The sequence below is a fragment of the Scyliorhinus torazame genome, chromosome 29, assembly GCF_047496885.1.
Source record: "Scyliorhinus torazame isolate Kashiwa2021f chromosome 29, sScyTor2.1, whole genome shotgun sequence".
Taxonomy (NCBI): domain Eukaryota; kingdom Metazoa; phylum Chordata; class Chondrichthyes; order Carcharhiniformes; family Scyliorhinidae; genus Scyliorhinus; species Scyliorhinus torazame.
The window spans coordinates 24,672,369-24,685,748 of NC_092735.1; the positions used below are offsets into that span (position 1 = coordinate 24,672,369).

Sequence of the window (13,380 nt, forward strand, 5' to 3'; positions counted from 1 at the left end):
CGGTTTGGATGGGTTAGGCGCAGAGAAACGATTTCACCTGGTGGGGGAATTTGAAGAAAGTGAGCAACTGGATCATGACCATTTAGGAGGGAACTTATGAAAGCAGCTTGTGAGCTGAACGCACAGCCGGTTGCTAGGCCAGCACCATAATCACTGCACGATGGGCGGGATTCTCCGACCCCCCCGTCGGGTCGGAGAATCGCCAGGGCCTGGCGTGAATCCCGCCCCCGCCAGTTGCCGAATTCTCCGGCACCGGAGATTCGGCGGGGGCGGGAATCGCGCCGCGCCGGTTGGCGGGCCTCCCCCCCCCCCCCCCCCCCCCCGGCGATTCTCCGGCCCGAATGGGCCGAAGTCCCGCTGCTAGAATGCCTGTCCCGCCGGCGTGGATTAAACCACCTACCTTACCGGCGGGACAAGGCGGCGCGGGCAGGCTCCGGGGTCCTGGGGGGGGGGGGGGCGCGGGGCGATCTGGCCCCAGGGGGTGCCCCCACGGTGGCCTGGCCCACGATCGGGGCCCACCCCCGTGGGGGCACTCTTTTCCTTCCGCCTTCGCAATGATCTCCACCATGGCGGAGGCGGAACAGACCCCCTCCACAGCGCATGCACGGGGATGCAGTGAGCAGCCGCTAACGCTCCCGCGCATGCGCCGCCCGGCAATGTCATTTCCGCGCCAGCTGGCGGGGCACCAAAGGCCTTTCCCGCCAGCTGGCGGGGCGGAAATCAGTCCGGCGCGGGCCTAGCCCCTCAAGGTTCGGGCTCGGCCGCTCAAGATGCGGAGGATTCCGCACCTTTGGGGCGGCGCGATGCCGGACTGATTTGCGCCGTTTTTGGCGCCGGTCGGCGGACATCGCGCCGATTACGGAGAATTTTCTGATATTCCACGTTAACAGGCATTTTGTCTCTATTGACAGGGCCCAGCCGCAGGTTTAAGAGAGTTGTGGAAACAATCCAAGCACAGTTGTTAAGTGCACACGATCAGCCCTTGGTTCAGGCACTTGCAGGTATGGTAATCTTATTCCATTGTACCGTGTGTACGTGATGGGCGAGCGTGTTTGTATAACCGCGGGCCGCTGTGCGCACAACCTGTTGCTTTGCCACCGAGATCTTGGCAAAGAAGAATTGTTGGAACTCAGTTGAAAAGACAAGAGTTACCAACGCTTGGGGGCGGTGGGGAATGGGAAGGAGTCTCCTAGTAACACAGCATGTTATGGTGGCGTATGTTAGGCGTATACGCTGCATGGGTTGAAGACTTACTCCCCCAGAGGATGAACTGCTGTGTCCCAGGTGGATAAAGACCAGATGAGACAGAAACTATCATTATGGAATGGAAATGTTGACTACCAGGAGAGCTGACAGAGCCTGATGACACCACCCTGTTGAATCCATTTTTAATCTGTGGCCCAAAACGCTAATGATCTTGACGGGGTTTGGAATAGATTACAAGCATTGTGTCGCTGCTTCAGAAGATAGCATTCCAAAGCTGTGTACTCGGATGAGTCCATAATCTCTTCCCCCAACTGGAATTGCTAAATGTCCTGAGAGAGATGCACTCGCCCTGTCATTCGGACAACGTTAACTTGCATTTATGTAGCGCCTTTATTGTAATAAAACATCCCAAGGCTCTTCAGGACCCTTCCAAAGCAAATTTTGACACCAAGCCGAAGTGATATAGGGGCGTTGCACGGTGGTGCAGGGTTGCTGCCTCACGGAGCTGAGGACCCGGGTTCGATCCCGGCCCCGGGTCACTGTCCGTGTGGAGTTTGCACATTCTCCCCGTGGCTGTGTGGGTCTCACCCCCACAACCCTAAAGATGTGCAGGCGAGGTGGATTGGCCACGATAAATTGCCCCTCAGTAGGAAAAAAAGAACTGAGAAAAGAAGTGATAGGTTTTGAGCCAGTGGAAGTATAGAGTGTGGCAGTGGGAGGCAGTGGGAAAACAGAGGGAATGTGGTAGGGTGGAGGGCAGGAGAGATTAAAGGACGAATGGAGCGGTAACCAGTGAGGATACAAAGGTGAGTCCAGGTGAGGTGTGAATGGCAGGATAGTAGCCATCCGAATGCCAAGTGAAGGAACAAAGAGAGGAGAAAACTAAATGGTACCAGCAAAAATAAAACACAAAACAAAATGGAGAGTGTGCAGGGGGGGGGGGTTATAGGCATTTACAGCACAGAGGGAAGCCATTCGACCCATCGTCTTCCTGCTGGTCAATGATTACCATGATTAGAATAGTTATGATCTAATTGCTCGGGACGGCACGGTGACACAGTGGTTACCACTGTTGCTTCACAGCTCCAGGGTCATAGATTATCATAGAATTTACAGTGCAGAAGGAGGCCATTCAGCCCATCGAGTCTGCACCGGCTCTTGGAAAGAGCACCCTACCCAAGGTCCACACCTCCACCCTATCCCCATAACCCAGTAACCCCACCCAACACTAAGGGCAATTTTGGACACAATGGGCAATTTAGCATGGCCAATCCACCTAACCCGCACATCTTTGGACTGTGGGAGGAAACCGGAGCACCCGGAGGAAACCCACGCACACACGGGGAGGATGTGCAGACTCCGCACAGACAGTGACCCAAGCCGGAATTGAACCTGGGACCCTGGAGCTGTGAAGCATTTGTGCTATCCCGGGTTCGATCCCCGGCTTGGGTCACTGTCGGTGCGGAGTCTGCACGTTCTGCCCGTGTCTGCGTGGGTTTCCTCTGGGTGCTCCGGTTTCCTCCCACAGTCAAAAGATGTGCGGGTTCGGTGGGTTGGCCATGATAAATTACCCTTAGTGTCCAAAAGGTTTGGTGGCGATACGGGGAAGGGGTGGGGGAGTGGGTTTGGGTAGAGTGCTCTTTCAGAGGGTCAGTGCAAATGTGATGGGCCAAATGGCCCTCCTTCTGCAGGTACTCTTTGATATCAAACTCTGTTGAGTGTAGAGGCTTGTAGAGTCCGGAGTTGAAAGCTGAGGTGCTGTCCCTCAAGCTTGCAAAGAACTTCACTGAGAGGGGGAGGCAGTGGCATTGTGGTATTGTCACTGGAGTAGTAATCCAGAGACCCCCCCCAATGATATTGTCACCTGTTGTAAAAACCCATCTGGTTCACTAATGTCCCTTTAGGGAAGGAAATCTGCCGTCCTTACCCGGTCTGGCCTACATGTGACTCCAGACCCACAGCAATCAGGTTGACTCTTAACCGCCCCTCTGAAAAGGCCGAGCGAGACGATTAGTTCAAGGGAAAAAAATGCCCACAACCCCTGATCTAATAAAATATGAAACACTGGCAGGGAGGTCAGAGCGGGATAAAGTGTTGAACTGGAAACGACGGGCAATTTTATTTCGCCATCCTTGTTCAACTCTCTCTGCTTCTTTTCAGATGAAAAAAACGGCCAGTTTAGTCATCCTTCAGGGAGCTCAATTCGAGGGGCCCAAAGCATGCCCAGGGCGTGGAACGACTCTGAGTCCGTGGAGCACTTCAGACGAGGCGATTCCAAACACTCATCCTCTTTGAAAGAGAAACCCAAGCTTTTGTCGTCCAATGGCACACAAAGTCAACCCTAGAAATAATAAGAAAAAGAACTACTGGAAAATGAGGCACCTGACGCTGTCTTTGTGAGGATGTAAATATCTTTAAACATGAAGAAAAATGGAACTGAATACGACCTCTATAGTCCCATTTCATTTTTATTATTTAAGGACGGTACGGGCCGCGCCCCGAGGTCGGGGCCTCTGCCTTCTGAATTGACGCATCTCCATGACGCTCGTGTCTGCTTCAGGAAATTATGGGGCTCGTTTCCACAGTAACCGCCTTCAACTCAGTCTATCGTTGGACCGAGGGTCTTGAGGCTCGACGCTCCTTCAGACCTTTCCCCCGCGCACCCTCCCACAGGAAAACAAGGGAATGTGGTTGGGAATGTGGGTGGGGCGGTGGGGGTGGGGGGGGGGGGGTGAAAACTGCTTAACAACCCAGATCCGCCGAGTTATCTGAGGTGACTTTTGCCAGGAAATTTAGTGGAATCCTTATCCTGCTTGCATCCCGCACTTTGTATCCGTGTGGACAAGATTGGTTCAGATAGAAGAGAAAGGGAATACTTTTATACAGTTCCCTCCCAGTTTCTTGCTCACACTGCAGGCTGGTAGAACCAGTCATGCTTTATGCAAATGCTGCCCACCTCGCCCACGAAGGAGGCTTCGCCAGCGGAGACCGGGTGCGACCGAAGCACAAACCATCACCTCGACGTTCGACGGCGTCGAGAGGTCAAATACAATCCTCGTTTCGAAAGACCGCGAGGCATCTCAACTGATTAACCACCTTCCGCCGCCCCGTCACCTGGGCCACGGAGTTTGGAGGAGCCCATTCCCGGAATGTATCGTTTAAGTCACTGTACGGAATACTTCACTTTCCACTCTGCTCCTGACACTGTTGGGGGACAAGGGTGAAACTGGGGGGAGGGGGAGGGGGGGGGGGGGGGGCACGCTCGGCTATTTATGGTAGCGATGGCCGGAGGTGTTTATTTGCCGCTCGGTCTTCTGCGGTACGAGGTCGTTCGACGTCAGGCCTCCATCTCTGACCTCTCAAACAGAATGCAAGAATGTGATGACGTACCATAGGAAACTGGGGTTGGAATCGAGAGCCTGGCTCCAGTGTATCTCTTAGGGACAGGAAGAGACCGTTCCAGACTGTTAGATGTATCACACCCGATTTCTTCTAATGGGGGCGGACCAAGAGCTTTTTCTTTTGACATGTTTGGCCCTTCAACACACAATAGGGTTAGAGATGGACAGATGAAGGTGGCCCACAGGACCAGAAACAGCCTGGGAGCAATTAAGACAGTCAGGAGTTACCAAAACAGCCTCAGAGATATTCAGCTTGCTAGAGCAGGAAGGGTTTTTAAACATACATAGGTTTGTGGGTGAGGTACGAGTCCCCATCCCTTCTCCACCCACGTCAAAGCTGGGGATCATTTGAGACCAATACAAGTCGCAGAGTCCTTTGTCACCTCCACTCAACCAGAATTAGAATAAGCCAGTGTTCCGCAAGGCGTAATAAAGAAAAAAACTCTCACAAAGTCAATGGTCCACCCATCTATGTAAAAATAAATAACCTGGTATTAACCCCTCCGTTCACAAACAGGATCACAGAATTGTTACAGTGCAGGAGGCCGCTATTCGGCCCATCCTGGCTGCACCAGCCCGCCGAACGGGCAATTCACTTTGTGCCATTCCCCCCCACCTTCTCCCCTCAACCCCAAACATTCTTCCTTTTCAGACGGCACTCCGATTAATTCCCTTTTCAATTCTTAAACTGAAACCGCCACCACCACCAGGTCGCGTTTGCTGAATGGAAAAAATTAACCGTTTGTCGTCAAGCGTTACATCCAGAAATGCTAAGATTGATCAATGATCCAGTGCGATGGGATGGCACAGTGGTTAGCACTGCTGCCTCACAGCGCCAGGGACCCGGGTTCGATTACGACCTCGGGTGACTGTCTGTGCGGAGTCTGCACGTTCTCTCAATGTCTGCGTGGGTTTCCTCCGGGTGCTCCAGTTTCCTCCCACAGTCCAAAGACGTGCAGATTAGGAGGATTGGCCATGATAAATTGCCCCTCAGTGTTCAAAGATGTGCAATTGGCCTCCACCGACAGATCCTGTGGGAAGCGGCTGGGGAAATCGAAGGAAGGAAGGAAGGGATACAAACTTTGCACTGATACTAATAGCCCAATGGCATGACAAAATTGAATATCATCAGAGTTGGCTTATGGAGTAATAAAGACTGACCCCCCCTCCCCCGGTTTGAATACATTAGTTCCCTTTGAATGAGGTGCTCAGGTGCTGGGTTGGACATTGCAGACTCTGGACTGGACATCCTGCGCTGTGTTTCCTATATCGAGACTTCTTTCTTAACTCTTTCCCTCCCATTCCAGATGATAGTTTCTGTCTTGTTGAACTCCTATCTGAACACAATATGTGTGTGTGTGTGCGTGTCTGTTTTTTTAAGTTGATAATATGCAGTAAAGGAGCTGGATATCCAGTCCACGGATTATTACACAGAAGGAGAATTCAGAGTTTGCAATGGGCGATTCGAGAAGCACCAGGATGCTCTTCACACAAGCTGGGGTTTCCCTCCCCTTCAGCCACACTGTTTTATTTGACGCCATGAATATAGTACTTCCGTATCAACCGAACAAATCTGTAAATTTGTATATGAATTTAGTGGGCTAGTTTAAATTAACAAATAAAGTCATATACGAGAAATAACTCGGTTCTGAATTTGCTTTTTCTTCCCCCCCCCCCCCCCCCCCCAAGTGTAAACTGTGCAAAAGTTTACAGTGTGAAAGGGACGCAAAGTGCATTCGGAGCAGTTCAGACAGATGTGTCCTGGAGAGATCTGACTCCCCCACACAAATGCAGAGCAATCGGTGTGGAGACTATGTGCCCCTTGATGAATGCAGCTTAAGCAAACTAGAAAGTCCCAGATTTGTTTCATGTGGAGCAGGTTTTTCCACGGTGGCCCCAGAGGATGGATGAGCCCCCCACCCACACGAAGCCCATCCATGCGGCCCCAGAAACCACTGTAGGTGGCTCCTGATCCATCCAAAGAGGTAGGTGCTTCATGGGAAGAATCAGAAGCTGGTTGCTCCTCCAATCAGTGGTCTGTTTCTCTCTCGTGTTATTGTTTCTGATGCGTGTGTGTGTGAGACTGTGAACAGTGTGTGAGAGAGAGAGACTGAACAGTGTGAGACTGTGAACAGTGTGTGTGAGTGAGAGAGACTGTGAACAGTGTGTGTGAGAGAGACTGAACAGTGAGAGAGACTGAGAACAGTGTGTGAGAGAGACTGAACAGTGTGTGAGAGACTGAATGTGTGTGTGTAAGACTGAACAGTGAGAGAGACTGGGAACTGTGTGTGAGACTGAACAGTGCGTGTGAGACTGTGGACAGTGTGTGTGAGACTGAACAGTGAGAGAGACTGAACAGTGAGAGAGACTGAACAGTGTAGGTGTGAGACTGTGAACAGTCTGTGTGAGTGAGAGAGACTGAACAGTGTGAGACTGTGAACAGTGTGTGTGAGACTGAACAGTCTGTGTGAGTGAGAGAGACTGTGAACAGTGTGTGTGTGAGAGACTGAATGTGTGTGTGTGAGACTGTGAACAGTGTGTGCGAGAGAGACTGAACAGTGAGAGAGACTGGGAACTGTGTGAGAGATTGTGAACAGTGTGTGAGAGAGACTGAACAGTGTGAGAGAGACTGAACAGTGTGTGAGAGAGAGAGACTGAACAGTGTGTGACAGAGACTGAACAGTGTGTGTGTGAGACTGAACAGTGTGTGAGAGACAGTGAACAGTGTGTGTGAGAGAGATTGTGAACAGTGTGTGTGAGAGACTGAACAGTGTGTGTGAGAGACTGCGAACAGTATGTGAGACAGTGAACAGTGTTTGTGAGAGACAGTGAACAGTGTGTGTGTGAGACTGAACAGTGTGTGTGAGACTGAACAGTGTGTGTGAGAGAGAGAGAGAGAGACTGAACAGTGTGTGAGAGAGACTGAACAGTGTGTGAGAGAGAGAGAGAGAGAGACTGTGAACAGTGTGTGAGATTGAACAGTGTGTGTGAGAGAGATTGTGAACAGTGTGTGTGTGAGACTGAACAGTGTGTGAGAGAGAGACTGAACAGTGTGAGAGAGAGAGAGACTGAACGGTGTGTGAGACTGAACAGTGTGTGAGAGACAGTGAACAGTGTGTGTGAGAGACAGTGAACAGTGTGTGTGAGAGAGTTTGTGAACAGTGTGTGTGTGAGACTGAACAGTGTGTGTGAGAGAGAGAGAGAGAGAGAGACTGTGAACAGTGTGAGAGAGACTGTCAACAGTGTGTGTGAACAGAGTCTGTGAGAGAGAGACTGAACAGTGTGTGAGAGAGACTATGAACAGTGTGTGAGAGAGACAGTGAACAGTGTGTGTGTGTGTGTGAGAGCGACTGAACGGTGTGTCAGAGAGACTGTGAACAGTGTGTGTGAGGCTGAATGCGTGCGAGGGACTGAACAGTGTGTGAAACTCTGAACAGTGTGTGAGAGTGAGCGAGACTGTTAACAGTGTGTGTGAGAGAGAGACGGAACAGTGTGTGAGACTGTGAACAGTGTGTGAGAGACTGTTAAAATTGTGTGAGAGACTGTGAACAGTGCGTGTGTGAGACTGAACAGTGTGTGAGAGACTGAATGTGTGTGTGTAAGACTGAACAGTGAGAGAGACTGGGAACTGTGTGTGAGAGAGACTGAACAGTGTGTGTGAGAGAGAGAGAGAGACTGTGAACAGTGTGTGAGACTGAACAGTGTGTGAGAGAGAGAGAGACTGAACAGTGTGAGAGAGAGAGAGACTGAACGGTGTGTGAGACTGAACAGTGTGTGTGAGAGACTGAACAGTGTGTGTGAGACTGTGAACAGTGTGTGTGAGACTGTGAACAGTGTGTGTGAGACTGTGAACAGTGTGTGCGAGACTGTGAACAGTGTGTGAGTGCGAGACTAAACAGTGTGCGAGAGAGACGGTGAACAGTGTGAGATTGAGACTGTGAAGAGTCCGTGTGAGAGTGACTGAACAGTGTGTTTGAGACCGTGAACAGTGTGTGTGAGAGAGACTGAACAGTGTATGTGAGACTTTGAACAGTGTGTGTGAACAGAGTCTGTGAGAGAGAGACTGTGAACAGTGTGTGTGAGAGATTGTGAACAGTGTGTGTGAGAGATTGTGAACAGTGTGTGTGAGATTGTGAACAATGTGTGTGTGGGAGAGACTGTGAACAGTGTGTGAGAGACAGTGAACAGTGTGTGAGAGCGAGACTAAACAGTGTGTGAGACTGTGAACAGTGTGAGAGAGAGACTGAACAGTGTGTGAGACTGTGAACAGTGTGTGAACAGTGTGAGAGCGAGACTGTGAACAGAGTCTGTGTGAGAGAGAGACTGAACAGTGTGTGAGACCGTGAACAGTGTGTGTGTGAGGGAGACTGTGAAGTGTGTGTGTGAGACTGTGAATTGTGTGTGAGAGAGACTAAACAGTGTGTGTGACACTGTGAACAGTGTTTGTGTGAGAGAGATTGTGAACAGTGTGTGTGAGAGAGAGAGACTGAACAGTGTGTGTGAGACTGTGAACAGTGTGTGTGAGAGAGAGAGACTGAACAGTGAGAGAGACTGGGAACTGTGTGAGAGATTGTGAACAGTGTGTGAGAGAGACTGAACAGTGTGTGAGAGAGACTGAACAGTGTGTGTGAGACTGAACAGTGTGTGTGAGACTGAACAGTGTGTGTGTGAGAGAGAGAGAGAGACTGTGAACAGTGTGAGAGAGACTGTGAACAGTGTGAGAGAGACTGAACAGTGTGTGAGAGAGACTGAACAGTGTGTGACAGAGACTGAACAGTGTGTGTGTGAGACTGAACAGTGTGTGAGACTGAACAGTGTGTGTGTGAGAGAGAGAGAGAGAGACTGAACAGTGTGTGAGAGAGACTGTGAACAGTGTGTGAGAGAGAGAGAGAGAGACTGTGAACAGTGTGAGAGAGACTGAACAGTGTGTGAGAGAGACTGAACAGTGTGTGAGAGACTGAATGTGTGTGTGTAAGACTGAACAGTGAGAGAGACTGGGAACTGTGTGTGAGAGAGACTGAACAGTGTGTGTGTGAGAGAGAGAGAGAGAGAGAGACTGTGAACAGTGTGTGAGACTGAACAGTGTGTGTGAGAGAGATTGTGAACAGTGTGTGTGTGAGACTGAACAGTGTGTGAGAGAGAGAGAGACTGAACAGTGTGAGAGAGAGAGAGAGACTGAACGGTGTGTGAGACTGAACAGTGTGTGTGAGAGAGACTGAACAGTGTGTGAGAGAGACTGAACAGTGTGTGAGACTGAACAGTGTGTGAGAGACAGTGAACAGTGTGTGTGAGAGACAGTGAACAGTGTGTGTGAGAGTTTGTGAACAGTGTGTGTGTGAGACTGAACAGTGTGTGTGAGACTGAACAGTGTGTGTGTGTGAGAGAGAGAGAGAGAGAGAGAGACTGTGAACAGTGTGAGAGAGACTGAACAGTGTGTGAGAGACTGAATGTGTGTGTGTAAGACTGAACAGTGAGAGAGACTGGGAACTGTGTGTGAGAGAGACTGAACAGTGTGTGTGAGAGAGAGAGAGAGAGAGAGAGACTGTGAACAGTGTGTGAGACTGAACAGTGTGTGTGAGAGAGATTGTGAACAGTGTGTGTGAGAGAGACTGAACAGTGTGTGAGAGAGAGACTGAACAGTGTGAGAGAGAGAGAGACTGAACAGTGTGTGAGAGAGACTGAACAGTGTGTGTGAGACTGTGAACAGTGTGTGTGAGACTGTGAACAGTGTGTGTGAACAGAGTCTGTGAGAGAGAGACTATGAACAGTGTGTGAGAGAGACAGTGAACAGTGTGTGTGTGTGTGTGTGAGAGAGACTGAACGGTGTGTCAGAGAGACTGTGAACAGTGTGTGTGAGGCTGAATGCGTGCGAGGGACTGAACAGTGTGTGAAACTCTGAACAGTGTGTGAGAGTGAGCGAGACTGTTAACAGTGTGTGTGAGAGAGAGACGGAACAGTGTGTGAGACTGTGAACAGTGTGTGAGAGACTGTTAAAATTGTGTGAGAGACTGTGAACAGTGCGTGTGTGAGACTGAACAGTGTGAGAGAGACTGAACAGTGTGTGAGAGACTGAATGTGTGTGTGTAAGACTGAACAGTGAGAGAGACTGGGAACTGTGTGTGAGAGAGACTGAACAGTGTGTGTGAGAGAGAGAGAGAGAGAGACTGTGAACAGTGTGTGTGAGAGAGAGAGAGAGAGAGAGAGAGAGACTGTGAACAGTGTGTGAGAGAGAGATTGTGAACAGTGTGTGTGTGAGACTGAACAGTGTGTGAGAGAGAGACTGAACAGTGTGAGAGAGAGAGAGAGACTGAACGGTGTGTGAGACTGAACAGTGTGTGAGAGACAGTGAACAGTGTGTGTGAGAGACAGTGAACAGTGTGTGTGAGAGAGTTTGTGAACAGTGTGTGTGTGTGAGACTGAACAGTGTGTGAGAGACTGAACAGTGTGTGTGAGAGAGAGAGAGAGAGAGAGAGACTGTGAACAGTGTGAGAGAGACTGAACAGTGTGTGAGAGAGACTGAACAGTGTGTGAGAGACTGAATGTGTGTGTGTAAGACTGAACAGTGAGAGAGACTGGGAACTGTGTGTGAGAGAGACTGAACAGTGTGTGTGAGAGAGAGAGAGAGAGAGAGAGACTGTGAACAGTGTGTGAGACTGAACAGTGTGTGAGAGAGAGACTGAACAGTGTGAGAGAGAGAGAGACTGAACGGTGTGTGAGACTGAACAGTGTGTGTGAGAGAGACTGAACAGTGTGTGAGAGAGACTGAACAGTGTGTGTGAGACTGTGAACAGTGTGTGTGAGACTGTGAACAGTGTGTGTGAGACTGTGAACAGTGTGTGTGAGACTGTGAACAGTGTGTGAGTGCGAGACTAAACAGTGTGCGAGAGAGACGGTGAACAGTGTGAGATTGAGACTGTGAAGAGTCCGTGTGAGAGTGACTGAACAGTGTGTTTGAGACCGTGAACAGTGTGTGTGAGAGAGACTGAACAGTGTATGTGAGACTTTGAACAGTGTGTGTGAACAGAGTCTGTGAGAGAGAGACTGTGAACAGTGTGTGTGAGAGATTGTGAACAGTGTGTGTGAGAGATTGTGAACAGTGTGTGTGAGATTGTGAACAATGTGTGTGTGGGAGAGACTGTGAACAGTGTGTGAGAGACAGTGAACAGTGTGTGAGAGCGAGACTAAACAGTGTGTGAGACTGTGAACAGTGTGAGAGAGAGACTGAACAGTGTGTGAGACTGTGAACAGTGTGTGAACAGTGTGAGAGCGAGACTGTGAACAGAGTCTGTGTGAGAGAGAGACTGAACAGTGTGTGAGACTGTGAACAGTGTGTGTGTGTGTGTGTGTGTGTGTGAGAGAGCGAGACTGTGAACAGAGACTGTGAGAGAGACTGTGAACAGTGTGTGCGAGACTGTGAACAGTGTGTGTGAGAGAGAGACTGTGAAGCGTGTGTGTGAGACTGTGAATTGTGTGTGAGAGAGACTAAACAGTGTGTGTGACACTGTGAACAGTGTTTGTGTGAGAGAGATTGTGAACAGTGTGTGTGAGAGAGAGAGACTGAACAGTGTGTGTGAGACTGTGAACAGTGTGTGTGTGAGAGAGATTGTGAACAGTGTGTGAGAGAGAGAGAGAGACTGAACAGTGTGTGTGAGACTGAACAGTGTGTGGGAGAGACTGTGAACAGTGTGTGGGAGAGACTGAACAGTGTGAGAGAGACTGAACAGTGTGTGTGAGACTGAACAGTGTGTGAGACTGTGAACAGTGTGTGTGTGAGAGAGATTGTGAACAGTGTGTGAGAGAGAGAGAGAGACTGAACAGTGTGTGTGAGACTGTGAACAGTGTGTGGGAGAGACTGTGAACAGTGTGTGGGAGAGACTGTGAACAGTGTGTGTGTGAGACTGTGAAGTGTGTGTGAGAGACTGAACAGTGTGTGAGACTGTGAACAGTGTGTGTGTGTGAGCGAGACAGTGAACAGAGACTGTGAGAGAGACTGAACAGTGTGTGTGAGACTGTGAACAGTGTGTGAGACTGTGAACAGTGTTTGAGTGAGGGAGAGACTGAGAACAGTGTGTGTGTGTGAGGGAGAGACTGTGAACAGTGTGTGTGAGGGAGAGACTGTGAACAGTGTGTGTGTGTGTGTGTGTGTGTGTGTGAGGGAGAGACTGTGAACAGTGTGTGTGAGGGAGAGACTGTGAACAGTGTGTGTGTGTGTGTGAGGGAGAGACTGTGAACAGTGTGTGTGTGTGAGGGAGAGACTGTGAACAGTGTGTGTGAGAGACTGAACAGTGTGTGAGACTGTGAACAGTGTGTGTGAGAGTGAGCGAGACTGTGAACCGTGCGAGAGACTGTGAATAGTGTGTGTGAGACTGTGAACAGCGTGTGTGACTGTGAACAGTGTCTGTGAGAGAGACTGTGAAGTGTGTGTGACTGTGATGTGTGTGTGACTGAACAGTGTGTGTGAGAGAGACTGAACAGTGTGTGTGTGTGAGACTGTGAATGTGTGAGAGACTGAACAGTGTGAGTCTGTGAAGTGTGTATGTGAGAGACTGTGAACAGTGTGTGAGACAGTGAACAGTGTGTGAGACAGTGAACAGTGTGTGAGACAGTGAACAGTGTGTGTGAGACTGTGAACAGTGTGTGAGACAGTGAACAGTGTGTGTGAGACTGTGAACAGTGTGTGTGAGACTGTGAACAGTGTGTGTGAGACTGTGAACAGTGTGTGAGACTGTGAACAGTGTGTCAGACAGTGAACAGTGTGTGAGTGCGAGACTAA

General features: G+C 50.0%; 1 protein-coding gene across 4 annotated transcripts in view; it reads left to right on the plus strand.

The window, feature by feature from the left end:
• The window catches only part of LOC140403940 (serine/threonine-protein kinase BRSK2-like), a 498,437-nt gene extending 494,533 nt beyond the window's left edge, over positions 1 to 3,904 (plus strand). For all 4 annotated transcript variants that reach the window (XM_072492220.1, XM_072492222.1, XM_072492221.1 and 1 more), the window contains 2 exons: positions 912 to 1,001; positions 3,367 to 3,904. In XM_072492220.1, the coding sequence (XP_072348321.1) occupies positions 912 to 1,001; positions 3,367 to 3,551 (275 nt within the window). In that variant the 3' untranslated portion in view covers positions 3,552 to 3,904. The remainder of the gene's footprint in view (positions 1 to 911; positions 1,002 to 3,366) is intronic.
• The last annotated feature ends 9,476 nt before the right edge of the window (positions 3,905 to 13,380 follow it).